The 26,943-nt window shown below is 40.4% G+C and overlaps 1 protein-coding gene across 2 annotated transcripts in view; it reads right to left on the bottom strand.

Annotated features, from left to right (window-relative positions):
• Positions 1-26,711, bottom strand: part of lepr (leptin receptor) — a 41,083-nt gene extending 14,372 nt beyond the window's left edge. The window contains exons 1-13 of one of the 2 annotated variants that reach the window (XM_047375657.1): positions 26,409-26,711; positions 25,980-26,147; positions 22,063-22,115; positions 18,057-18,260; positions 13,674-13,800; positions 13,059-13,237; positions 7,782-7,930; positions 7,562-7,703; positions 6,015-6,175; positions 3,556-3,655; positions 2,481-2,580; positions 624-838; positions 249-394 (exon numbers count right to left, since the gene is read on the bottom strand). In XM_047375657.1, the coding sequence (XP_047231613.1) occupies positions 249-394; positions 624-838; positions 2,481-2,580; positions 3,556-3,655; positions 6,015-6,175; positions 7,562-7,703; positions 7,782-7,930; positions 13,059-13,237; positions 13,674-13,800; positions 18,057-18,260; positions 22,063-22,115; positions 25,980-26,056 (1,653 nt within the window). In that variant the 5' untranslated portion in view covers positions 26,057-26,147; positions 26,409-26,711. The remainder of the gene's footprint in view (positions 1-248; positions 395-623; positions 839-2,480; positions 2,581-3,555; positions 3,656-6,014; positions 6,176-7,561; positions 7,704-7,781; positions 7,931-13,058; positions 13,238-13,673; positions 13,801-18,056; positions 18,261-22,062; positions 22,116-25,979; positions 26,148-26,408) is intronic. The other variant, XM_047375658.1, reaches the window with a different exon arrangement.
• Positions 26,712-26,943: the final 232 nt, after the last annotated feature.

The following is a 26,943-nucleotide window of genomic DNA, read 5'->3' as shown; positions in this document are numbered from 1 at the left end:
CCATTTGAAAAAAAATTGGGCTTATTGAATACATTTTTGTTCAGTTTTTTCAGCTTCAAAATACAGGCTGGCTAACTCTATTTTGTGCTTGCAGGGTAAAGAAGTGGTGACAGAAGATTCTTCTCATCAGCTATCTCTAGCCAAATGTATATTTAATAAAAATGTACTATGAAGAACTGTAAAGAACACTAACACCTTGTCAAATTTTAAGTAAAGCTTTTGATGGTGAAACAGAATGACAAGCTCACCTTCCACTTCTCTATCACACTGAGTGTGTGGTACCGAAACTGACACTGGAGGCCTTCAGTTGGCAAAAGAGGAGGGTTCCAAGTGACCCTTAGGATTCCACTGCTCAGACTCACCGGCGTCACATTAGTGGGAGGGTTGGGTTTCACTGCAGATCGAGTGGGAAGAGATTTTCCATTTTCAAATTTCCAAAAATCTCAGTCATTTTTAGCCCATTTCTAAACAATAATGGATGGATGGATGAAGTGGTGGATTGATGGACAAACGGATGGATTAGATAATGTACGGACAAGATCAAAGGATAGATGACATTCTAAAAATACATATTTATGAAGTATACCAGTACAAAATTATAGTCCTCAACACTTGTCGCTCACCATGATTTATAGGTGACACGTAGACAGGTTTGCACCTGATGAGACCCAGGTGGGAAGGCAATTCCAGCCACACTTTGTAGCAATTCATCTTCAAAGGATGGAAAGTGCAGACTTTCTCTTTATATTTCTTCGGACTGCATTCAGGTCCCATCTCACCTACATCCTCACCGTCTCTCTCCCTTTCTTCCATCTCGTCACATGACATTTCTGCACTCCTACTCCAAAAATAAACACACACAATAGAGAAATAATATTCAACTTGATTTTATGCAATTCAGTGGTCTGCAAAATGTATTACTACAAGAGAGGAGCAAGATGGAATATGATCCTGTTTTAAAATGTTTAATGTTGAATTAAATAAGGGTTAGGGTATGAGGTGGGTTTACTTCAATTATCATTTCTGAAAAAAGAACGATAAAACTGTGTACCAAGGGGCCTGTAACCTCTCCCCTTTGTGTGTACTGTCTTCTACAGTGATCTGTATTAGTAGGTATATGTTTCTGCTATCTGACTGAATATTTTCCTCAGTGTGTGTTGGGTGCTGTGGTGGCGCAGGGGCAAAATGCGTGACCCATATTCAGAGGCTTCAGCTGTCGCAGGTTTGACTCCCAGGCCAGGTGACCTTTGCTACATGTCTTTCCCCTTTCTCCACCCCTTTCCTGTCTGCTTATTGATGTAAAAACTGAGAAAAATAAAGGCCACTAGTGCTGAAAAAAACCCATTAAATGCAACACAGGGAAAGAAAATGTGTACAGTTATATTTAACTTAAACTTCCAGATCTTGATGCCTTCTGTAATTGTGTGCAGGATATTTTTCTTCAGGAGTTGAAAAAAACATCAGATTCAGATAATGTATATGCTTTAGTTGCGAGATACAGTTGTCTTCAAAGTGAATAAATGTAAGCTTAACAAAGTTATTAAAGCTCAAACCCCTAATATTAGCTTTTATTTCTATAAACCAATTATATTTGGAACACTGCACATTTAATCCAAATTTAAACATCAAAAAACAATTTGTAAACTGTCTGCAGAAAGCTAGGTAAAGGAAATATGCAATTCTAGAAGTAGCGGTGTCGACTAATGATCTATATATATTGGTTTTTTTTTCAACAATGGCACTTTGTAGGGTCTATGTGAAGCCAAACTAATTGTTACAATACTCAGGTCAAATGTAGGGTGTTTTTGTTATTATGGCTATTCCTTTTTAATTCCTTTTTATCAATATACACTGTTCTGTAGAGCTTTTTTTTACAGATTACAAGTGATACAGAATTTACATACAAACTATAAAGTTCACAGATTCGTCCTTTTGTTCTATAATGGAAATAAAACAAGATTTATCATTTGCAAACTGCGATAAATCAGTGTGTTGTAGTTCCAAAGTTGTCAAACCACAAAACTTTGTTCTAATGTATCTTTTTCTTAAGATACTGCTTACGATATTGTCTAAGAAGATACAAGTTCAAAAAAGTAAAAAAGGGACAATAAAATAGACAAGTAGAGGAAGATTCTACTGTGGTATTGCACAATGTGCATTATTAATATATCAACAAGAATTAAGCTCCATATTATTACCAAGTAATGATAAAATCCTAATTTTGTGTAGTTACTTGACTCTGCCTCCCAGTGATGCCACACAATGATGCAGATTTCAATGCTTAAGTAAACTTCCAAGGATTACTTGATTAATTCCAGAGCTGCAATAAAGCAATTTAGCACATTGTGTTCAGTGGCTTTAAAGGAATAAAGCACACAGAGCTCCTATCATTTGCCCATGATTTCATCCACCGCTGCCACTTGTAAAAACATAAGTCACTACTGAAAGCATAAACAGAGTATTGTGAAATTCAGCAGTACTTGGATCGAAATTTGAGTATGGCCCACTCTTCATTCTCCCATCTGCAGTTCATAGTATCAATGTCACCGTTGGTTACACATGTTATGTTGATGAAACCTCCTGAAACACACAACACAATAGCAGTTAAATCTATAGCCAAAACATTATTTGGGATATTTGCTGCAATTGGATTAATCTGGTTGAACTACTGTAAAATTATTCTGCTTCTGCAGAAAACTGCTTTCTAGCAATGCAAATTAAAGTTAATGTCTAATTTTATAACACCATTAAAGAATTAACCAGGTCAGGTTAAAGTGGAACTAGACCCCATGTAAAAGAATAACTCCACACCCAGACAAACATAGAAAAACGCCACCAAAGTGGGCAGCGCCAAGTGTGGGGATGAGCGGACCATGTTAAGCAGGGCGTGGTCAGGAGGATGAGGGATTCATTTCACATATTGAAACATGGAGAGCGAGCACAGCGATGCTGCCATGGATAGATCTTTTGAGGTGGAGGATTTTTCACCCCCCTCGTCAACGGATGTTATGAGAGGCTTTTTTGGAGCCCGGCTGGCCTGAGCCCTATCAGTTCAAGCCGTGGGCTCAAGGTGCTGACTTGGCGATGCTTGAGGTCGGTGCTGCCGAGGCAGTGAAGAACCAATTCCTACTCCTGACTCGCTACGGAGGCGTGACTGAGTGAGATGGTTTTATACCCAAACATGGGGGCTGTGACGTAAGCATGTACTAAGCTGTATTGTTTGAACCAACAGGAAAATTCCACTGCAATAGCCACCATTCAACCCAAAGAGGGCAGCACTAAAACAGCTTTAGGACAAATATTGCAGAATTAAACAAGATTACAGGAAATTAAAAAAACTTGTACAGTAACATAAAGATAGCACATTGAGGCCAGTTTATACAGTTTATCTGCAAAAAAAGATGATTTGGGGTTTAGTTGCTCTTTAACCATAACACTCTTAGTTGTTTTAGTGGTCCAAAGCTTCACAAAAATCTTCTATTAGTTAATTTACAGTAAAAAAAAAAAAAATCTATAGAATTCAGTTCAGCTTTTTATTGTTGTAACAAAACTCACCTTCCACATTTATCCTGCTATAAGGAATACTCCACTCCTGCGTGCACCTCAGCAGGTCATACATCCCAGTCTTTGAAGCCATGAATGTGATCTGGCTGACCTATGTTTGATTTAAAATATGTTAATCAATGTATGTCCAGAGAATGCACTTCTAGGGGTAGAAAGTGAAACGTTCTTCCACCATATATGGTGAAAGAACATTTTTACTACCACTTATGTTTTCCAGGCCACTGCTTATTTCAAACAAACTTTTGCTTATTTCCCAATATTGTTTTATTTTTTTCTCCCATTTTTTTTCATGAGTGTCACATTTTACAGTTAAAACACATTCTTTGTTTTATAATAATGGGGCTCAACAGTTCTGTACAAAAATAACCGTTTTAATTTCTACAATATAAATGAGACATATCATGCAAAATCCACTTTTAAGCCTTTAAATTAAAATTGCTGTGAAGTGCAGAAAAGTTGAATTTTGTTTCTTCAGGTGTCGTGGAATAATCTTTATATTTTGTTTGGGTCATATTTTTCAGTCTGTGTAGTTTTCTCCATCATTATTAAATCTTTTTGAACTACTACATCACAGTATGTTCTTTGGAACAATTAAACAAGGTCATGGACTTCCAGCTAACCAATTCGTGTATCCGCTATTTTTATTACTTGTCGCGATTTTGTAGTCCAAGCTCAAGTGTGCCTACGCTGCAAGAGAATAAGTTCGGTTGTTGTTTGCAATAACCCACACAATTCATTCCACCCCCCAGCATCAGAACCTCTTCAAGGTGTCTGGTTAAATTTTATTATTCATGGAAATGTACCCACATCAGTGGGGTAATTTCTCTTTGTCTGCGCAAAGCACTTCAAGGACAAGTGCCTTCAGCAACCTCCGCCAGTATCAAGAAGAATTTGCATAAAGACTTCATCTGATTAAGGGGTCAGTTTCTTCTGTCTATGGCAACAATGGACATAGTGAAGCGGTAGGCTCCAAATAATACTAAAATGACAACAAACTTTGTTTTTGACATCTTTTAATCAATTTGTGAATAACAAGTTTCTCCACAACTAGATAATTGTATCTTTGCTATCAAACTACAAAAATGGCTGAACAAGGTGGAGTGGAACGCTCTTTGACCTGGAGGAGAGCTTGTTGCTGTGATTTTGAAGTCCAAGCTATAAGTATGCAGAAGCTGCAAGTGGGTAAGTCTAAATGTTCAGTTGTTTTGGGTGTATTAACCCACAAAATTCATTACACCGTCCTGGCAAAAAAAAATTCTCATGGAAATGTACCCACGTCAGTAGGGAAATTCCTATTGAACTTAAAACTAAGACTGCAGAGCAGAACTGAGGCCTGTCTGAACACTGGACAGACTAACCGGGAGTTAAGGTGTTAAGGATTCAAGGATTTTTTTATTGTCACACCAGCTCACATTTACATGTTAGGATACGAAATTCAGACTCAGGTCCTGGTTAAGAAGCCTAATACTTAAGTAAAAAGAAAGTTAAGTATAACATACAAAGCTAAATCTAAAAATATATAGCAATCAGTAAAAATATATGCAGCAAAGAGCAAAAAAGAAATATACACAGTTAAACAGTGAAGCTGAGATTAACTTTGCAAAGTACTAAATACACATGTAAAGCATGAGGTAGTCCTTAATATTGCACCTATAAGTGGGTGCAATATTGCACCTTTGGTGGGTAAAGTGTTTAATGCAGGTCAGTGTGTAGTGAGAGAGTCTAAAGCATGTGGATCGAGTTCAGCAATCTGACAGCTTCAGGGAAGAAGCTGTTTCTGAGCCTGGTGGTATTGCTCTTTCTGCAAATCCTGATGTGTACTGATGTTAGTTCTCAAAGCAGTCCGTGATGAAGTGATTCGCGCAAAATAGTACAGACAATGTAACTGGAACATTGCCCTCAAAAATAAAATGAAGCCACGAATCTCTGTTATCGGACAGCGGGAGAATGTGCATGGACACATGAGGGTCTTTGCAGCCAACAACAGAACATCTGCCTTTGAGGGTAGCCATTGTAATGCGCCTGAAAGGTAAAACCAGCCAGCGAGACGTGATCCTCTACTGAAAATCAAGTGGGTGGAGCTCCGTTTCAGTTGCTAGTCAGGGGTGGGACTCAGGTAACGTTGCTAGGTGCCAATGTAATTGTGACGTCACAATTGCACAGTTTATTTTTTTTTTCAAGAAACCGCGTGTTTTCTAGAAAAAATAAAACATTCATCTATAGCCAAAAATCGGCTGAATGTTTTTTTTTTGGGGGGTTTTTTTGCGTTTGAATAAGCATTGGAAGTATAGAAACGATCAAAAAGTGAATTTTGCATAAGAGGTCCCCTTTAAACTGCAAACCTGCCATTGTGGCTTGTGGGTTGACCACATTTATCCGCTCATTTTAAATTTACCTGCATTTGGTCTCTGCAGGTGCTACAGGGAGTCATACAGAGTGTTTTTTCTTACCCGCTGGTTGACAGGATGATACAGACTGGGATCAAGTGGCACCATTCGGTTGAGGGACCACATGGCCATACTTGCGTTGGCGCTGTGGCCGTTTAACACACAATACACCGTTACATTCTCACCCGGTCGCGCCACTACCTCTTGAGGGATGTAGCTCACATCTGCCCACAAATAAAATGTCACAAAAATAATTATTTCCAAAACTTATTTTTATAATTTTGCCCTGAAGAAGTGGAACAAATGTCAGATGCAATTAGCTATTTTTGAAATTTCAGCAGTTCTCAGTTCATTTATGTTTATCTTTGCATGTATAAATCCAATATTCACAAAGAATGTACAGATGTCAGAGTTCAGAGTTTAATGGGGGTGGTCTCAATGTTATGCCTAATCAGTGTATGATATTTGCAAAAGAATTGATTTTAGCGCATGACGATTTTACTTTTAGTTTTTAACCTATCCCAAAATCTATTTTTTTTGTTTTGCATTCAGTGAGATTCATTTTTGTGGAACACCTGTTGGTCAGGATATTCTTTTAGGCTTGTCAATCATATGTTGAGCTAAGTGGCTGTAAAAATGAAAGACTGATGCAAAGCATAACTCAATGGCATAACAACAGTGTATGGTTTGCATGGAGTCCCGTGTGTTCACAAGCAACAGGTTAATTTATCATACTAAAGCACAAGGCTGCATTTTGCTTCCAGTTACAAAATATCCCTTTTTTTGTATAAAAGGCTCTGCCAATCAATGCCTAGAGCCAATTAGTTCAACACCGGCATTCACCATTTTACCTATTGTTTCCACTTGTAGTAATTTCATTGATTGCAAAACACCAACCGGGTAAGTGCACCCCTGTACTGATGCAACAAAAATATAAATGCTGGCATAAATGCTATATACACAGTAGGCTTTAAACCTTCAACAAAGCATGACATTGTGAACGCTGAGTTTACTAACTGTAGGTTTTTGACTTGCTGATCTTGCTCATGATTGTTCTCCAGCTGGTGCTTTACTGGTACTTTCCTTTGGTATAGTTTTGTACTTATTCTTGAATTTTGTTCATGGTGCATTTTAAGTTTATGTTCTGTTAAATCTGTAAGATTCCCTTTGGTTAGATTGTTTCCTTGCATCTCTTTTCACTTCATTCATGTTTCAGCTACAAGTCTCTGCCTTAGTCAACCCATAATTAGCTTCATTCAGTCCACCTCCTCCATGCCTATGAGTCTCCTTCTTTTCACCTTGGCCATGCTCCGTTTATACGCTTCTGTTCTGCTTACTCCTTGCTGGAGTATCCTGTTTGCCATGCCAAGCCTGTCCATGTCCTTTACTTACACCCAGCAAAATGTAGGAATTTCAAACCACCCCGGCAAAAGAAAAAGACATTTGCCTTGCAAATGTTTTGATAAAAGCATTTATCTCTTGAACTATTTATTAGACTGTGGTTGTAACATGACAGCAACTAAAAATAAAGTCCAAGGGGTATGAATACATTTGTAAATCTTTACAAAATCCCACTACTTGCCACAGAAAAAAAAGGAAACAGTCCTTACTGTGCAGGTAGATGTAGTAGGGCTTGCTCCAGTCACTCCACAGTGGAGGCTGGCTTTGGGTGGTGCAGCGAACCTGGATTGTGTACTTCACTAAGGGTTCCAAATCCAGTGACACATTGAGCTTTTCAAGTGCAGACACCACCTAGAAAAAGTGGAGAACATGTTCACAAACATGCCTCAATGCACATGCACACTTACATTTTACCAGATGAGTACCCACCTGCCAGTACGGGGGGGTATTCTGGGTGGAATATCGGACTTCATATCTCAGCAGATTACCACTAAAGTCTGGTGGCTCTTTCCAGCTTAGAATGAGCTCTGCTTCCACAGTCTGAATGTGTGACAGGATGACTGGAGGACTTGGTTTCACTGTAAAAAATAAATAAAAATGAAAGATGTCATTAGTTAAATTTTTTCATTCTCAAATGTTTATCAAATCACATTTACAATAATATTGGATTATACAGTAAAGAGAATACGAGTATTCAATTCTCCTTTTAAAATTGGGAAAGTACAACAGAGTGTATAAAACAATAAATAATCCCTACTAATTGCATGTGTTTTTGGTTATTTGTAGTCAGTGAGAGATGCCCTATTTCCTGTAGTTAAAGCTATCTTTGAGAAAGAGATACTATGAACCTTATGTCCACACATCAGGTTAATATAAAATAAACAAATTAATCCCATTTTAATGTGTTGCAGAATTATGATCAAAATTGAGAATTTTTGTTTAATTCAAGGAAAGTATTCAGCTAGTAAAGCATCGGTGATCAATTAATGCTATAGTATTTATGTTTGATAACTAGATTTGTATTTACTGTATTGTATCTATCAGGGAAGCACCATGAAATTGACTAGTTTATAAGTGTGCTGTCAAAACATTAAAGGGCAAAACATAGTCACGCGTACTTGACTCTGCGCGCACATAGTGCCACATAATAAACTAATAAACTGCTTGGCAGGAAAAAGTATCCACATCGAACTGTTTTACATGTGACACTCTGTTCCGAGCAGCCGCTCGCAATGACGCACAGCGTAACAGTCATTCTCTGCCTCGCACTGACAGCTCTATTCCTCTTCTTCGTCCCTGTGTGGTGTAATAGCCTTTAGCACCACCTTCTTTTATTTTTGTTTTTCCAGCGCTACACGGCAATTCAGTTCTGTCTCCCTGTCTGATGACACCATGGCAGAACGTGTGGGAAATGTAGAAATTTGTTACAAGAAATATAGGAAATTGGTACGCTCAAGTATGCGGACAGAGCGAGCGGAGTCCACAAAGCTCACAGTACGCCCACTATGTTCTGTCCTTAAGAAAGAAGCTTTTTCAAAAGGAATATGTATTTTCTATGACAGTTCAGGATATATCTCAGCTGCATTTAGGAGTGAGACATTTGGTAGACAACAGGAAGGCTAAGCGTATTACAGAAAAGTGCTTGTTTTATTATTTTGAGGTCATGAAAAAGTTGGCAGCCTTTTGGAAATCTCAGAGTAGCAAAAACTGTTGCTTTGCTAAAGACAAGGCCATTCACAAAAAAAAATCTGATCAGTGCATCTCTAGTATCTATTGATAACAGTATTCAGCCCCTTCTTAAAATCAGAAAAGGGTTCTACAGGGGTCTGTCCTCGGTCAGTTCCCAATAATATATAATATAAATCAATAAAAGCAGACCCCTGTTAATGGACAAAAACCTGTCCATTAACAAGGGTCTTTACACTGTTGAGATCTATATGGACAGATCTTCAGTGTGTCTTCTCTAGAATACACTAACTAGTAATATAAAAACCCTTTGTCATCCAGCAAGCTAATTTTAACATGCAATCTTAGTGGATGCAATGTTATTACCTTCCTAAATGAAATGGATATTTAGCTCCACATGAGTCTTATTTAAGGTTTCTGTGGCCCTAATATTCTAATAATTCTAACTTCTCTAAATGTGAGTGCAAAGTGCCATGCAACAGTTGTTTATCTCCATTATTCTGCTGTACTAATAGCTAATTCAACAGGCTTTCCATAAGGCATGGTCACTCAAGCTTGGCCTTAAGCTAACCATCTGTTTCCATGGCAACATTACCCATATACTTAAAAGGCATGATGGGGGTTTTAGCAATAGGCAGGTTTATCTAAAACAGAAGTACAAGTAGGAAAACAGTGGGGGTGAGAAAAGTGTTTTGTTTACCAGTTGCACATTTTCTGTGAAAACACCCAAGGCGATCACCGGGCAGCTCTAAGCTGTATTCCATTCCCGTCTGCAACTTTATCTGTCCAGATTCATTGCTTTAGGGTGAATGCTCCACAGGAAAAAAACATCCGCACTCCAAACATGGAAGGACTAAGCTATGAGTATAACCTCAAAACTCTTGACCTTTGTAAAAAGGCGAATGCTGGGAACTTTCTGCTTTGATCCCCTACAGTAATGAACATAAAAAAACGTGGTTGTACATGTAAAATACCAAGAATGACCATTAGTTTTTAAATAAGCCCCTGCTTCAAGGCAAGACTTCTCAATAGGCTACCTCATCCATCTAGTCAGTACATCAACCCCTTTAAATAAAATTATCCTCATAAAAACTTTAAACCCATTTCCCGAAGATAAAGAGATTCAAATTTTGCATTTGTCAGGTCAGACAAAAATACAGCACTGTGCAGCTTTCCTTGAGTGAAAACCATCATGCAAGGATATGTGGTAAAAAGATGCAAAAAAGTGAAGAAATCCATGAATTTAGATCACAGCAGCTTTTTGTGAATCTTCTGGGTTTGTTGAAACTTTACCGTGCCAAGGCAGCAAAATACTATAACAAGTTAAATCAGATTTGAAAAGAAATTAAAAATCTCTGCTGAAAGCTAAACACTAGGTAAAAGAAAATTATCTCAAAGTTGTGTTAGATTGAGTTAGAAGCAAGAAAAATGGACAGCATAACGATTAGAGCGAGTTTGACGAGGACCAAAACCTGATAGATAAACAACTGGGTCAGAGCATCTCCACAGCCATAGTTCTTGCAATCAAAGGTGGTCCAAAGTACCAACAGTGCTGGTTTGTGTATGTGGGGATCAGAGGCTGGCCTCGTGGGTGTTATTTAGGCAGCAAAAGTGGGAATAATGCACTATTAAGCCAGTGGTCATAATGTTATCCCTGATGGGTTTAGCTAATTGAACCTCCTTGAAATGCCACCTTAACGTGGTGGAGGGGTTTGAGTGCTCGAATGATCCTAGAGACTATGTTGTCTGGGGCTTAAATGCCCCTGGTAGGGTCTCCAATGGCATACAGGCTCGGGGTGACGGGTCAGACAAAGAGCAGCTCAAGACACCTTCATGAGGACCACAAAATGGAGGCACATGACGTCGCCCGGTACTGCGGAGCCAGGGTCCCACCCTGGAGCCAGCCCTGGGGTCAGGACTCGTCGGAGAGCCCCTGTTGACTGGGTGGCTCCTCGTGAGACCCAGCCGGGCCACGCCCGAACGAGAGACCAAGGCCATCCCACCACCTGCAAGGGGAACCATGAGGAACCGGTGCAAAGAGGATCAGGCAGCGGACAAAGGTGGACATCTCAGCGGCCCAATCTCTGGATGCTTAGGATGGCTCTGGGGACATGGAATGTCACCTCGCTGGGGGGGAAGGAGCCTGAGCTTGTGCGGGAGGTTGAGAGATATTGACTGGAAATAGTAGGGCTCTCTCTGTTCTACTCTGGAGTGGCCGACGGGGAGAGGCGGCTGGCTGGGGTGGGTTTGCTTGTTGCCCCCCAGCTCAGCAGTCTTGTGTTGGGGTTTACCCCAGTGAATGAGAGGGTCGCATCCCTGCGCCTTCGGGTTGGGGACAGGTCTCCAACTGTCGTTCCGGCCTACGTGCCGAGCAGTAGTGCCGAGTACCCGGCCTTCTGCTGGGCCTGACAAGCAGACCCTCACTATGCACTTGGGCCTGCTGGACATATTTGGCAGGCCCAAGCGCAAAGTGAGGGTCTGCTGGGAACGTCTGGCAGAGCCCTCGGCCAGGGATGTATTCAACTCCCACCTCCAGGAGAGCTTTGACCAGATTCTAGGGAAGTTGGAGACATAGAGTCCGAGTGGACCATGTTCTCCGCATCTATTGTCGATGCTGCTGCCCGTAGCTGTGGCCGTAAGGTCTCCAATGACTGTCATGGCGGCAATCCCTGAACCCGGTGGTGGACACCGGCAGTAAGGGATGCTGTCAAGCTGAAGAAGGAGTCCTATCAGCTGTGGTTGGCTTGTGGGACTCCTGAGGCAGCTGATGGCTACCGAGAGGCCAAGCGTGCCGCGAACCAGGCTGTGGCAGAGGCAAAAACTCGGGGCTGCCGTCACCCATTCCCTGGTGGAAACAGAGGTTGGTGACTCGGGGTTGGACTCTTTCATCACCCAGGCTGAAGTCACCGAGGTGGTTAAAAAGCTCCACGGTAGCAGGGCTTCAGTGGTGGATGAGATCCGCCCGGAGCACCTCAAGTCTCTGGATGTTGTTGGGCTGTCATGGTTGACACGCCTCTTCAACATTGTGTGGCGGTCGGGGACAGTGCCTCTGGACTGGCAGACCGAGGTGATGGTCCCCCTTCATAAGAAGGGTGACCTGAGGGTGTGTTCCAACTACAGGGGGATCACACTCCTCAGCCTCCCTGGTAAGGCCTACGCCAAAGTCAAACCTCGGCTTCAGGAGGAGCAGTGTGGTTTTCGTCCCGGCCATGGAACACTGGACCAGCTCTATACCCTCTACAGGGTACTCAAGGGTTCATGGGAGTTTGCCCAACTGGTCCACATGTGTTTTGTGGACCTAGAGAAGGCAATCGGCTGTGTCCCTTGTGGTGCCCTGTGGGAGGGGCTCCAGGAGTACGGACACAGGGGCCCTTTATTAGGGGCCATCCGGTTTCTGTACAAGTGGAGCAGGAGTTTGGTCCGCATTGCCAGCACTAAGTCGGACCCGTTCCCGGTGCATGTTGGACTCCGGCCAGGGCTGCCCTTTGACACCGTTCCTGTTCATAACTTTTATGGACAGGATTTCTAGGTGCAGCCAAGGGCTGCAGGGGGTCTGGTTTGGGGACCAGTGGATTTCGTCTCTTCTTTTTGCAGATGACGTGGTCCTGCTGGCCCCCTCTAGCCAAGACCTACAGCATGCACTGGTAAAAGCGGCTGAAATGAGCTTCCTCCGTAGGGTGGCTGGGCACTCCCTTAGAGATAGGGTGAGGAGCTCGGCCATCTGGGAGGGGCTCTGATTAGAGCCGCTGCTCCTCCACATTGAGAGGAGCAAGTTGAGGAGGTGTCTGGAGAGGACGTCTGGGTGTCTCTACTGAGTCTGCTGCCCCCGCGACCCGGTCCCAGATAAGGCGGAAGACGACGAGTATGAGTTTAGCTAATTGTATTAAACGACTCCCTAATGAATAAAAATAGAATTTGCATCCCATTCATTGGGGATAAAGCAGTCTTAGTTGAGAACTATTTAGTTGCCAAACAAATGATTCAACACATTTATGTTTACTTTACTTTTTCCTTTCTTACCGGGTCTGGCAGGAATTCTGAGCAAAACTGTTGAAGCCATAACGTTGGAGATGTTGACCGTTACCAGGACAGCAAAGGTTCTTGATGAATTAAGATGAATTGAGCACATGAGTGAATCTTCTGCATCACATACAACCTGATGATCAGATGTAGGGTAATTGGTGCTGTTTCCCTGAGAGCTGGAGAGAGGAGCAAATGTTATTACCAGGATTTTGATCTAAGATGTTGAACATCTTTAAAACAAATGTTGTCTTGAGCCTTAAGGGTAGTAAATATGAAAAAAGCACAAAGAAAGTTAACTCTATTTTGTTTGTGGCTTGTTTTAAAAATGCAAAAACTGTTTTCTCACTTATTAATTATAAAGCAATCTTTCAAAGGTACCCTTAGCAGCTTTGCATCATATTCCACTCTTTATTGTTGGTTAAGCCTGCAGTGATTTGGTCTCTTTGTTCCCATCACTATAGAAGCATAAGACCAGTGTTACACATTATTTTCCCATCCACTGATCTAACTAAACAGATTTTTAACCCCCCAGTGAGCAGTTGGAAAACACTCGAGCGCAAACAAGAACTCATTCAGGTGCTCTCAAAAACCTTAACACAAGGTGATACTTACAGCCGCTGGAAGCTGACTGCCATACGACTGGCCTTCAGTGTATCAGATGGCTGGCTATTGGACTTAAGATCACAAGTTAAATTTGCCCAGAACTCATCTATTCTGCACAGTATGTCCAAACAGGTGCCTGACAAGAAACCAAATTTGCCTATTAGTACATTGTGACATCCAGCTGAAGGTTTCTTAGAAAACAGCCAATGTTAAAAATCTGAGAACAAGACTTACTATATAGAATCATGTTAAAGCAGATGTTGGTTCGATGTAGATTTAAACAGATTAAACTTCACTGAAAAAATACATTTGTATTGTATATAAGTATAGACCTAGCAAACACCATCAAACACCGGGGAGTTAATTCCTGTTTTTAAGATTGGCATTTGTAAATCAACATCTTAGCTTTTTTACAAGCAGAACTAACAATAGCCATATAAAAGCAGACAAAACACATAATATGGAGGTGACAACATAAACTGTACATAGTAATCATGTATTGGATATAAACAGATATTGTATATCAACAGAAGATTTGCCACACACCTAAAATTTAGATATACATTACCAGTCAAAGGTTTTAGATACACTTTCACACTTAATGGGTCTCTTTATTTTCATGACTATTTAAATTGTAGATTCTTCTAAAACCTTTGACCGGTATTCTGGGGCTTTTCCCACATTCCGTGGACACTCTGCAACAGAGTAAATCATCTGCTCCACAGCATGACCTTCTCAGACTCTAGAGTGGAGATGCACAAAGAGATCGGCCACTGACTGGAATCAGGCAGTTTTCAGCTTGATCAGCTCTGACCGGTGACCAGTCAGTGAGAAACTCAAACATTTGAAACAGTAACTTTTCCATATTAGGTGCTACCAGGTCAATCTGACAACAACATTTCTCAATGTGGGCACTGTTACTGACCAAAGAAGAGTCAACTACTTTCAGTGTCAGTGAAGTGTTTAAAACAAAATCAGGTGATGCAAAAACTTGTCAGAAGCTATTCAAAAACAAACTCTTGTAAAGACATGTTTGAGGTTTATTAAGGCTGTGAGATGGCTAGAGGGAGCGATGTCAGGATCAGCCATTTTGTTTTTTGTTTTTGTTTACTTTGCCGTTAAAGATTTTCCCTGTTCCTTTGTTTAGTTGTTTGCTTGGTTTAGTTTATGTTTGCTTAGATTCTTGTGCTTGTTTACATGTCCTTAGATTTAGTTCTCGCTAGAGTTACTATTTATGTTTAGCTCATGTTTAATGTTTCTATTGGTTTAATAGCTGTGTTTATTGATTCCTTCTGTTTACTTTGTTCTGCCTTTCCTCTTTGCTGTTCCCCTAGTAGTTCCTCCTCTTGTCCTTAGATCCCCTTTAGTTATTATTTACTCAGTGTCCATTTCCCTTTTATATTTGTAATTCTCCCCAGCCTTATTTCTAGTGTAGTTCTCCGTATTAGTCTCTACTGTTTAAGTTCCTTCCAACAGGTTATAGTTTATTATAGTTGTTTGTTTCCTCACTAGGTTTAGTTCCACTTATTGTTTACCTTATAGTTTATAGTAATTCTAGGTCTTCGCTTCCCGGCTCATCCTTATCAAATAAAGTTATCCTTAGATTCTAGTTTCCCTTTGGTTTTCTTAATAGTTTAGTTCCCTCATGTCCCTGTGTTTCCAAGTTCTTGTCGCCCTAGTAACCATTCATTCCCTCAGTCTCCATAGCCAGTTCCCACACCTGCTTCCACTTCTCTTCTGATTTACCTAGCTTCTCCCTCATTGGTCCACTCTCCTTCTCTCCCTGCTTATATACCCGGTTCCTCTAATTATTCTTCGCTGGTTCCTCATGTCATGTTCGTCATGTTGTCTCGTCTGTCCTTTGATTATGCTGCCTAAGATATCCTGCCTGTGAATCTCCTACGACCTTGTAAGTGCTTATCTTTGAGCCTGAATTAAAGAGATCCGTTTTCAATATGCTGTGCCCAAGCGACTGTTTGCATCCTGGTCCAAAACAACCTCAGATTCTGACAAGCAATTATTTAGAAGATAACAGGAAGACTGTTTTTTTGAGTTTTTAACCTATGTTTGTTATGGAACATGCAGGATTATGAAATAGTGGTATGGATCTACATTATTCAGGGAATATGCACAGGAACATGGTAACTTTCAACTTTTAACCTAAGGCAACCTTAATCACAGGTTTTTGAGATTTTCTGCAGCTTAAAACAAGACATGATGTGAATGACGTAAACATGATCAACCATGAGGGCAACTTAACTCATTTTAATTTCTCTCTTGTGATCCCTGTTGCTGGTGTGTAAAATCAGCTGTTGGCCCTAACTCTCTGAATGTCTGAGGAAGCAGTGTGGGAGGCTTTAATTGTTCACCATAAATATGAGCTGTGATGCATCACAGCTCCTCACAGATCAATATGAAGAAAACCCATTTACTTCTTCAACATCACATGCGCAATATCAACAGAGTATTTCATAATTATGACTCAACTGAATGGATTCCTGTCTACTGTGTAAACTCCATGATCCCTGCTATCTTCCCTCCATTGCAAGCAAACAATTAATCAAACAAAGCATCCAATTTAATTCTGCACTAAAAACCAAAACGAAGCAGAGAGCAAACCTCTAGAGATTTCATCAAAAAGGTCATGAGCTTGTCATTTTGATGTCTGGGGGCATTTTACTCAAGGAGAACAGTTTTCTTTGTAAGTTAGTTTGTTCAACATATGAACAGCCAAAACCTGCCAGTCCCACCCAGCACAGCATACTGATCGTACCAAACTTTGATGTTTCAGCCACAGAAAGTACAGTAACACACTTGACATGAAGAATTTGCTCTCATATCTAGTGCCCTCTACATTTACTGATAACCCTGGTAAAGATGTGTGAAAACCTTGTGCAGTAGCATAATCCCAAAGTGAATATTTAAAGAAAAATCCACCCCTTACATTAACAGATGTCTTTAACAGAGGAAAACAACCTAAAATACAAATAAGTATTTTTTGTATGTCATGGCTCACATTTAAAGTTGATCAAAGTATCTGGGAAAATGTAATTGCAAATACATGGGTTCTTGTTTCCTTAAGGTATAAACATGCTATTATTTGTTAGAGATACTTTATTTTATTATCCTACAATGATACATTCGCTTTATGGATCAAAGTAGCAATTATATCATAAGGCACAAGCACAAAGCTCTTTTTAGCACTAGTGGCCTTTATTCACAGTAATCTGACAGGACATTGGCAGAGAGAAAAGAGGGGTAGACATGCAGCAAAGCTCAGTCGCTGCCCAGAGCAAGGACAGTTATATTTATTTCTGGACACAGTTGTTCTTTAAATACAGTAGTATCCACACTGATCTAAGGAACACTGACGGAAAAGTTTGGATTTAGGTTTGATTTTAGATTTTAATGATCAAAGTGTTAAGACTTCTTTCATACTTCCCAAATTGATCTGGTTTTTGCACAACCACGAACCCAGTGTGAAATTAAATTTCATCATCTGTACCCACCCACTGGAGTCTGCTAGGACTCTCAGTGGATTATTGTGATCGTAACTGTGCGCTGTGACAGCGACAAAAATACTCTCATTTAATGGGGGGTTACAAACACACAAGAAGAAGAAAACAACAAGCCAGATAACGAGCAGAAGACAAAAAACAACAATGAGGTTCGTTTTTGAGAAATACTGTGTGAAAAGATCTGCTGTTTTCTCCATTAGGTAAATGTATGTGCTAAGAATGACAAGGGCAAAGTGGCTCACGCTCCCAGATTTGTAGAGGTAAATTCAGGCTCTGAGGCTAAAGAGTAATGAAAATATGCTCACAGTGAAGAGAAAAAATTTAATTATAGCTACACTACAAATTATAAAAACTTTTACCTGTACAAAATGTCACAGCAAACACTCAAGAAGCCAAACATATATCAGTCTAAATCATTCTGGAAAAGCTTAATAGTGGTTTAGTTTGACAAATGCTAATGTACATTGCATGAGGAAAGAGATGCACCTGCTGGAGAGGCAATTTTAAATGAGTAGTGACCCCCAGTTGAAACAATGTTGTCATTATACACTTTTACACAAATATCAAGTATTAAAAGCTTAATGGTATTTGTATTGAGTAGCCTCATTTTAGTTTAGCACATCTAAGCCACGTTTCTACAGCGCAATAACCTAAATAAGAAGTGGTTTTATAAAAGATTTGAGGCAAAAACAAATTCAAGCTTGTAAATGCTTCCTGGGAAAAATCACATTAAATAAAAGATTTTAAAAAAGTCATTTGTGTAAATAAGGAACAATTTAAACTGAGCAACCTCTCTATTATCATGGACTGGGGCGACAAGACTTGACAGGTTTACTACCACACAGACAGATTCATTCTGAACTTAAACTCTTACCGCCTGAAGGCATTGAAGGCTGTGATTCAGCTGTGGAGCTTCTGAATTTGCAGCTTGGAGGGTGTGGAAGGTTTATTTCAGACTGGTTTGCCCCTTCCTTCACATGAACGTTAGCAGGAGATGAGTCACAGCACAGCCCATCCTGCCATGGGAGGTCTAGGGCCCCTGAATGAAAAGGAGCTCCAGGCTCCAAGCACTGAACAGCTATGCAGAGAGACAGGACAGTGTTAAAAGAGTCAATAGTTAAAACCAAAAGTGAGAAGTTTTTTATTTTTTTATTTTAAACAATGAGATTTTAGTAGGAAGGTCTCTTTAGTTTTCTTATATTTTTCTATTTTATATGATAAAAAATATGATGTCAAATTCTACTAGTAAAGAATGTACCATTTGAAGTTTAAGACAATTTTTGGGATTTTCTCTGTATACTTTTTTTATTTTATTTTCGATTCTATCCACAAAACAGATTTGCAAACCCAACTGGTTCTTCTGTTATGGATTCCATTTAATTTCGTATTTTAAATAAATAACAATAGCTAAGAGGGTGTGCCATTTTTTATCCTGATAGCTAACAAAACACAAGCGTCAATACACCATTAGCATAAAGCTGATAGGCAGAACATTCATACAAAACAGCCAGTATCATTGCTCATTCATGTCTCATCATTGTATGACAGATTTCAGGCCACAGAAACCACAAAGGATCTAAAGTTTGGTGCAAGTTCACCCACAAATTAATTCTATATTCAGTTCACCCAGAATAAAACTGAACTGATTCATGTTTAAAGTTTTCCTTTTAGTAAAAAAGGTTTCATTCAACAATTCTTTAAATACTTGTAATAAACTTCTTCCATGTTGTTAGATTGTGTCATCTAGGAAATTACATATTACGTAGCAATCCAGTTTGTTGGTTTCGTGGTGTACTCTAGATTATTTTCCATTCTCTGTACTAACCTATATTATAATTTGTACAAATTATAATATTCTCATTCTTACACATGTTTATGCTTTCAGCCATTCTATTGCAGCTGTTGCTGCATGTTTAGTAACATTAACCTGCTTCAAGGTGATCATCTGCCCCAATTAAAAGTATTTTCATGTTTTTAGCTTCATCCATTTCAAAAGCTATTGTCAAAATAAAGTGAGATATTTCCATGTAATCCATGCAACATTCATTAACTGCTACAGTTAAATCCATAAAAATTACAATACATATCCTTATGTGTAATCCATGCAATAATTATTAAAATACACAGTTGAAGCAGTGGAGAGTGAAATAAGCATGTTCTCATATTCTGGCACAGAGAGACTGGAGAGGCCTGTGTGAAGCCACATATTATCTGTCTTATCTTTTGCAAAAATATAAACAAGTATATCTAAAGAAAATGATATATGATGATTTTACATTCTTTTACAAGTATTAAATGAAATTAGCAATCTTTGATTAACAAGTTAAAAGATGTATGATTGAAATGTGATTAAGAACTGAGAATTAGAGGAAAAAAATATTAAGGTTTGACATTCTCAGCTATATATGAAAGAAATATAACATTAATCATTTGTGAAATATGAATAAAAAGAATTGTAACTGTGTTTTAAAGTAAATGCAGAAAGCTGAAGAATGGAATGTGTAATACTGTGTAAAGTTTAAAACTGAACAGATTAGGGAAAGAACTGTAGGATGACTGGGAGTTGCTGACAATGAACCCTTTTGTAAAGAAGGAAGCTAGGAGGCGACTATAGCCAGCTGTGTGGTAATTATTGGCATCTCCATGGCCGAAACAACAGCATCAGTGGGTCACGGTGACCATGACTAAAGCATTGAGCAATAACCAAGAAGCCGAGCTGAATAGGTTGCACAATACCTGAGAAGCCTAATAAGGGGCTGACTGGTGAAAGCATCAAGTACCATAAAAGCAATGCTGAAGGAGGGAACGAGGTTGTTTCCTCACAGAAGACGCGAACAAGATCGGACGGAGAAAATAAGCTTGGATGGAAAAGGAACAGAGACACAGCCCAACTGATCGACTGCATTAAAAAAGAAGATCAACCCGTGGGCCCAGAAAGGACTGTGCCTCAAGATTAAGAATCTGATTTCATCTAAAGCCTTTTTATCCAGACAACAGAAGTGAACTTGATCGGTGAACAGCTGATTGCTCTAAGTTTCAGGCTTCTGGAAGTCCTGAATCAACCTCATTTATGTCTCTGGGTTTCCTTCAACTCTTCAGCCTCTGGAAACTACTGTCTTCAGAGACATATAACAACAAAGATCCTGTTTAACCATCGAAGCCTGGAGCATCAGTGCCTGCCACTTAAAGGAAGAAAACTGAAGATTAAGTCGTATTTCCTTCAAGAAACCACTCGTTGTTACCAGAAGAAACATCTCCATCAGGTGCATGGATGAGCCTCCGTCTTCAAAGCCTCTCCAAACTCAGTAGTTTCAGCATCAGGGAAAGACAGGTTGAGTTGATTGATTCATTTCTATTATTGAAATTATTTTGTGTTGCTGAATTTAAACTGTTACTAACCCCTGCAAAAGCGTTACTAATTAAAGAAAGCATATAAAATTCTAGTTAAATCGTGGACATTCAATTATTTGAGTCACCGTATTTTTTGGTTTTTCATTGGTGGTAAAAAGTCTTGTTGAAAGTGTGGATGACTGCGATAGGCTACTCAGTCGTCCAGACCACCAGTTGAAGAAGGGCGAGACTTTTGGATGAAGGCTGTCAGAGGCTAGGCCAGTCATTTCTCAACACCAGCTTAAACAGAACTTTCATTAAACCTGCTTAGTTAGACCTTTCAGGCTTGGGGAAGTCCGGACCCGTTGGATGGAGAGCTGGTTTGAGCAATCCCTTTAGACATAGGGAAGTAGGAGGGAGGGGTTAGCTCATCGGACAACAAAACTATTTTATTTGTTTTTTAGCGTTTTATGGTGCTTGAATTTTTTTTTGTATTGTTAAGAGCACTATTAAAATCCATATATCCAAATATCTTAGAAAAATACAAAACATGTAAATAAAGTGCCACATTTTTCACTTGGCTGTTATTAAAATACAAGAATGTCATTATCATAAAACACACTTTTTGTAAGCAAGAAAGACTGCGAATAAACATTATACAAACCTATTACTGGTCTGATTCCGAGATTCCACCTGGTCTGTGCTGCAAACATTACCTGACAAAGAATGATTGCTTAGGTTTCTAGTTGCATTTTGTTTTCCTATCTATCACTACACAGTTTCTCACAAATTATAATCGCATGATAATAATCGCAAGATGTAGCAAAGCCAAAACCCTGTTATTTAGGGTTTTGATGTGGCTGAATCCAAACACCTCAACATTATCTTTAGACATGCTTATCATGTGTTTTAATATTTGATTAAACCTTATAAATGATGAACAACTGGTACTGATTTCTTTACAATTCAATTCAATTAAAAAATACTTTATTAATCCCAAAGGGAAATTAAATGTTGTTATAGCTCATATTATGAAGGTTTCTTCAAAGAGTTGTTGATGCTGATGGCTGTGGCAGGAAGGATCTCCTGTAGCGCTCCATCTTACAGCAGATCTGAAGAAGCCTCTGACTGAAGACATTCTGTTGTTGTAGGACAGTCTCATGAAGAGGATGATCAGGGTTCTCCATAATGTTCTTCATTTTATGAAGAATCCGTCTTTCCACAATGATCTCCAGAGGTTCCAGAGGAGTCCCCAGAACAGAGCCAGTTTTTTTTATCAACTTGTTGAGCTTTTTTAAGTCCCTGGCTCTGATGCTGCTTCCACAGCAGATGATGGCAGAAGAGATCACACTTTCCACAACAGACTTATAGAAGATATGCAGCATCTTGCTGCTAACACCAAAGGACCTAAGCTTCCTCAAGAAGTACAGTGTAGTGTAGTGTAGTGTAGTGTAGTGTAGTGGTCTTCATTTAAAGTTCGTATATAAGATGGATGAAAAGATTCAACAACATGAGAGTTCACCACTGCTAAGATTGTGCTGGAAACTCACCATGCAGCACCAGGAACACGTAAACCAGGACTGTCAACATCGTGGACCAAGTCCTGCAAAGACACATACAAGCTGTAAGGTTTTGACAGAATTAACGGCAATTGCACGAGGAAGTAAAATGAGATGTAGAGTAACAAAGCCAGAAAAGAAAGTTAATTTAAGTAAAAATGAAGAGCATGTAACAATTCCCACTTAAAGAAAAACACTATGAATGACATCATACTTGAAGAGAAATAGGCCCCTATCAGATCAGGAGTAACTACTCAAGAACAGGTCTCAATGGGAAGACAAGGGCAGACGGATGTGCCACCATGACCAACCTTGTACCAGGAAATTGGCAGGAACACTTTCTCAGGCATTGTAATGATTAATCTGTAACAAAGTTCAAGCTGTTGCAACACAAGATGCAGGTCAGCATATTTATTGCTGACAGTGAAAGATGGCGCTGTGTTAATGATGGGGGGCTGAATGTGTCTAAAATTCACCTAGGTCTTTATTTTTAGGCTTATAGTTAGGAGTTTTACATGATTTGAGTGCAGATTCAGTAATATTTATTCTTTCTCATAGACATTTTAGGGCCGTAGGCTACCTCTATTTGCAAGAAGAGACGCCTGCCTAGCATGTTCAGTTCATGGTGCCGTATTGAATGAGCTCAACACAACACGTTAGTAATAGCATATTTGCTACCGTTTCTGATGCAGTACTTATTGTGATCATGCTATGTTGTTAACATAGCATGATCCTCCTGGGCTCTGGCTGGGTCAAATCCCACTGAGTATGGAATTCACATAAAAGTTTTAAAATGTTTTTAGAGGAAATGGTGGAAACTTTGAAGTAAAATTTATCAACACTTCTCTCAAATTACATTTAATTAAATCAGAATTGCAGTGGTGGCAAAAGGGTGGTTTAATTTGATTTTGGAGGAGCTGATCTTCATCCCAGCCACTTCACACTCGGCTGCGAACCGCCCCAGCACATGCTGTAAGTCTTGGCTAGAGGGGGGCAGCAGGACCACATCATCTGCAAAAAGAAGAGATGAGATCCACTGGTCCCCAAACCAGACCCCCTCCGGCCCTTGGCTGCGTCTAGAAATCCTGTCCATAAAAGTTATGAACAGGAACGATGACAAAGGGCAGCACTGCCGGAGTCCAACATGCACCGGGAACAGGTCTGACTTAGTGCCGGCAATGCGGACCAAACTTCTGCATCGCTTGTACAGAAACCAGATGGCCCCTAATAAAGGGCCATATTGTGGGGGGTGCTCCATACTCCTGGAGCACCCCCCACAGGGCATCACGAGTGACAGAGTCGTATGCTTTCTCCAGGTCCACAAAACACATGTGGACCATTTGGGCAAACTCCCAAGAACCCTCAAGTACCCTGTAGAGGGTATAGAGCTGGTCCAGTGTTCCATGGCCGGGACGAAAACCACACTGCTCCTCCTGAAGCCGAGGTTTGACTTTGGCGTAGGTCTTACCAGGGAGGCTGAGGAGTGTGATCCCCCTGTAGTTGGAACACACCCTCCGGTCACCCTTCTTATGAAGGGGGACCATCACCTCGGTCTGCCAGTCCAGAGGCACTGTCCCCGACCGCCACACAATGTTGAAGAGGCGTGTCAACCATGACAGCCCCACAACATCCAGAGACTTGAGGTACTCAGGGCGGATCTCATCCACCCCCGAAGCCTTGCCACGACGGAGCTTTTTAACCACCTCCGTGACTTCAGCCTGGGTGATGAAAGAGTCCAACCCCAAGTCCCCAGCCTCTGTTTCCACCAGGGAATGCGTGATTGCAGGATTGAGGAGATCCTCGAAGCACTCCTTCCACCGCCTAACAATGGCCTCACCTATGGCCACCTATGGCCATGAACTTTGGGTCATGACCGAAAGAACGAGATCCCGGATACAAGCGGCTGAAATGAGCTTCCTTCGTAGGGTGGCCGGGCACTCCCTTAGAGATGGGGTGAGGAGCTCAGCCATCCAGGAGGGGCTCGGAGTAGAGCCGCTGCTCCTCCACATCGAGAGGAGCCCGTTTAGGTGGCTCGGGCATCTATAACGGATGCCTCCTGGACGCCTTCCTCGGGCGGTGTTCCAGGCACGTCCCACCGGGAGGAGGCCAAGGACACGGCGCAGGACACGCTGGAGGGACTATGTCTCTCGGCTGGCCTGGGAACGCCTTGGGCTCCCCCCGGAGGAGCTGGAAGAGGTGTCTGGGGAGAGGGACGTCTGGGTGTCTCTGCTGAGTCTGCTGCCCCTGTGACCCGGTCCCGGATAAGCGGAAGACGACGAGTACGAGTAATTTGATTTTGGTGGGGATGAAGCAGACTATAAGATAACAACCTCACACTAGCATATGAAACACAGAAGAATCTTTCAAATTTAAAATGCACATGTAAAATGTACATTTGGAAATTGTATTGTGTGATAATATCAACACAAATTATTTTGGGTACTAACATGTGAAACATATCCCAAATGTGAAATGATTGTGACAAGTTTTGTTAAAGTAGAGGTTATATCGTTTGGTAAGATGTGAACAGACATTTCCCACATGTGGAAATTATATTTTTTGCATATGACACATTTTTGGTTTAGCTCTTGCAAACTTGTGACCACATGAGAAATGTAAACTTCATAGGGGTAACAAGCCTCACTTTGTAGAGGCAATTTTCATTGGTCAATATATAACCAGCAGACAGTCACATCTGGAGCAATTGTTTTTGTATTTCCTACCCATATGGATCCCATATGTAAATGTGAGATGCCTTCAAATGGTTTATGAGGTTCTTTTAACTCCTGATTGGGTAAATTGGATTTTGTAACAGATACTGAGATAAATGTATGGAAAACTCTTTTCCATAAACATCATAGTAAGATGGAAGTGTCTTTTAATGAATTCATGTATGATTCAGTCCAAAACACACTGGCAAACTCATTCACACGGAAGAGATCAGAATTTGACACTGGTGCAATAACAATCCTAGCTGATTTTCAACACTTCCTACACAGGTTTAATCTGATCACATTAAGCATCAGTCTCAACATAGGGCACAAAATCTCTGGCATACAGATCAAATACCAGTGTGTCTAATTATAACAACAGACAGTTATTTCCTGAGCATAACTGGAAATTGACACTACTATATATTGTGTCCTTTAGAAAAGTTTATGCGACATAAGAAAAAAACTTGTCAGAGAGACCTACAATCTTTTACACATAAATACTCATAAATACTCGGATCGTTCCATGTTCGAATCATCATGTGAGACCACTAACTTTTGGAATCCTCCGTATTTTTTGACACTCCTGGTAAAAATGTGCAAAAACCTATCTTCGTGCAATATTGACAGCAATATTTAAAGTCTGGACTTCTGAATCCAGAATTTTTAGGACAGCAGAGATGAGACTCAACATTCAGCTGTTTGGGAGAGACCTGAACAAAGTGTAGCACACTGCTAAAACAAGAGTCACCAATAATTGCACTGTTCACAGGAAAGTGCTTTTGAAGAAGGAAAACAAACCTTAGCGTAAGTTTTGTCCCCATATGAATAACTGAGAGTGAGCTAACGATATCATCACCATTGGCAACCACTTCCACAATATGCTAGGTCTGAAATGCCAAGATGGGATACATGGGGGAAAAAAAGCAACATATATGTATGTTAGGGAAGTGTTATAACATCACAGCTTTCTCAGCTCTCTCACTGTGTCTGAAGACATATTTCAAGAGTTGTATTCTACATTTATCAATTAATTGATCATTCTAATTTATTAATTTATCAATTAATATAATGTCTATATTACTCTTAATAAATAATGTAAGTTGCAGTGTGACAGACAGCCCTGACTGCTCAGTTGTCACCAAAAAAAAAATGCTGATTGACTTTTCCTCCCACTCCTCCAACACTTAGTCTAACCTGCTTTTTATCCAGCCACAATGGTAACTATTTTCCACCTTCACTCGAGGCTGTGTCCCGCTGCTCCGTGCTGCCATTCCTCCCCCTGCACTGAGTCACTCTGCCAGTCTGAGGCTGGTCCGGGCTTGCCACCCCGAAGAAACATTTTTGACAGGTAGTTCAGCGACTCTTTTCACATTGGATAACAAGGGGGAATCAGAGGAAATCCTGACTTTTACGCAAACGAAAATGCAGCTGAAGAAATGCAGTGGTGGAATAATACTGCCTTAAAATAATGTCGAAATTGCCTACCCGAAAGTTCTGAACAAATGTAAGAAAGTTTTAAATGTATAAAGACGAATGAAAAAAAAGAAAATGCGTGTAAAGCAACAGGAGAGAGATAGAACACACTGATTTAGTAATTAAATGTTAAATAGTCTGGGTTCTTACGTCTTAACTGATGGGAAGCTTCATAAAGGTTTTCTTGCCAAGATAAACCGGGTAAGTTAAATCCGCCGCGGTGCTGCCACGGCCCTCCGCTGACTGAAGACCAGTTAACTGCAAAAACCTTCCCACACCACTGCTTGGTTGACGTACTGTAGTATGAGTGGAGAATGGAGTAGCGAGAGGAGGAGGAAGACGGAGAAGGTCTCCTATTCTGCGGTGGTGCGTTCAGGAAGCCTCCGAAATTACACATACCATTTAATGGGAGCACTGCTGGTTCGTTATTTGTTCCTTGTCCTGCAAATTGGGATGAATTCTTACTTCCACAAACCTCTCATTGTAATTGATGTGCTTTATGTCAATCAAATAGTTAATAGAATTGAATAAATTCTGTCAAATACGTAGTTTCTCATCTTTTCTTGAATGTTTTGAGATATGGTTGTGATACGCTGCTTTTTGAGATCTTTTGCCCACTTCATGTTGTCAAACAGGTTCTATTTAGGGGATCTCTTGATTTTACAAGTCTGGCATTATTACAGCT

This window comes from Girardinichthys multiradiatus, chromosome 9, assembly GCF_021462225.1.
Source record: "Girardinichthys multiradiatus isolate DD_20200921_A chromosome 9, DD_fGirMul_XY1, whole genome shotgun sequence".
Classification (NCBI taxonomy): Eukaryota; Metazoa; Chordata; class Actinopteri; order Cyprinodontiformes; family Goodeidae; genus Girardinichthys; species Girardinichthys multiradiatus.
The sequence above is the reverse complement of the archived record's forward strand: the minus strand, read 5'-3'. Positions and strand labels throughout refer to the sequence as shown.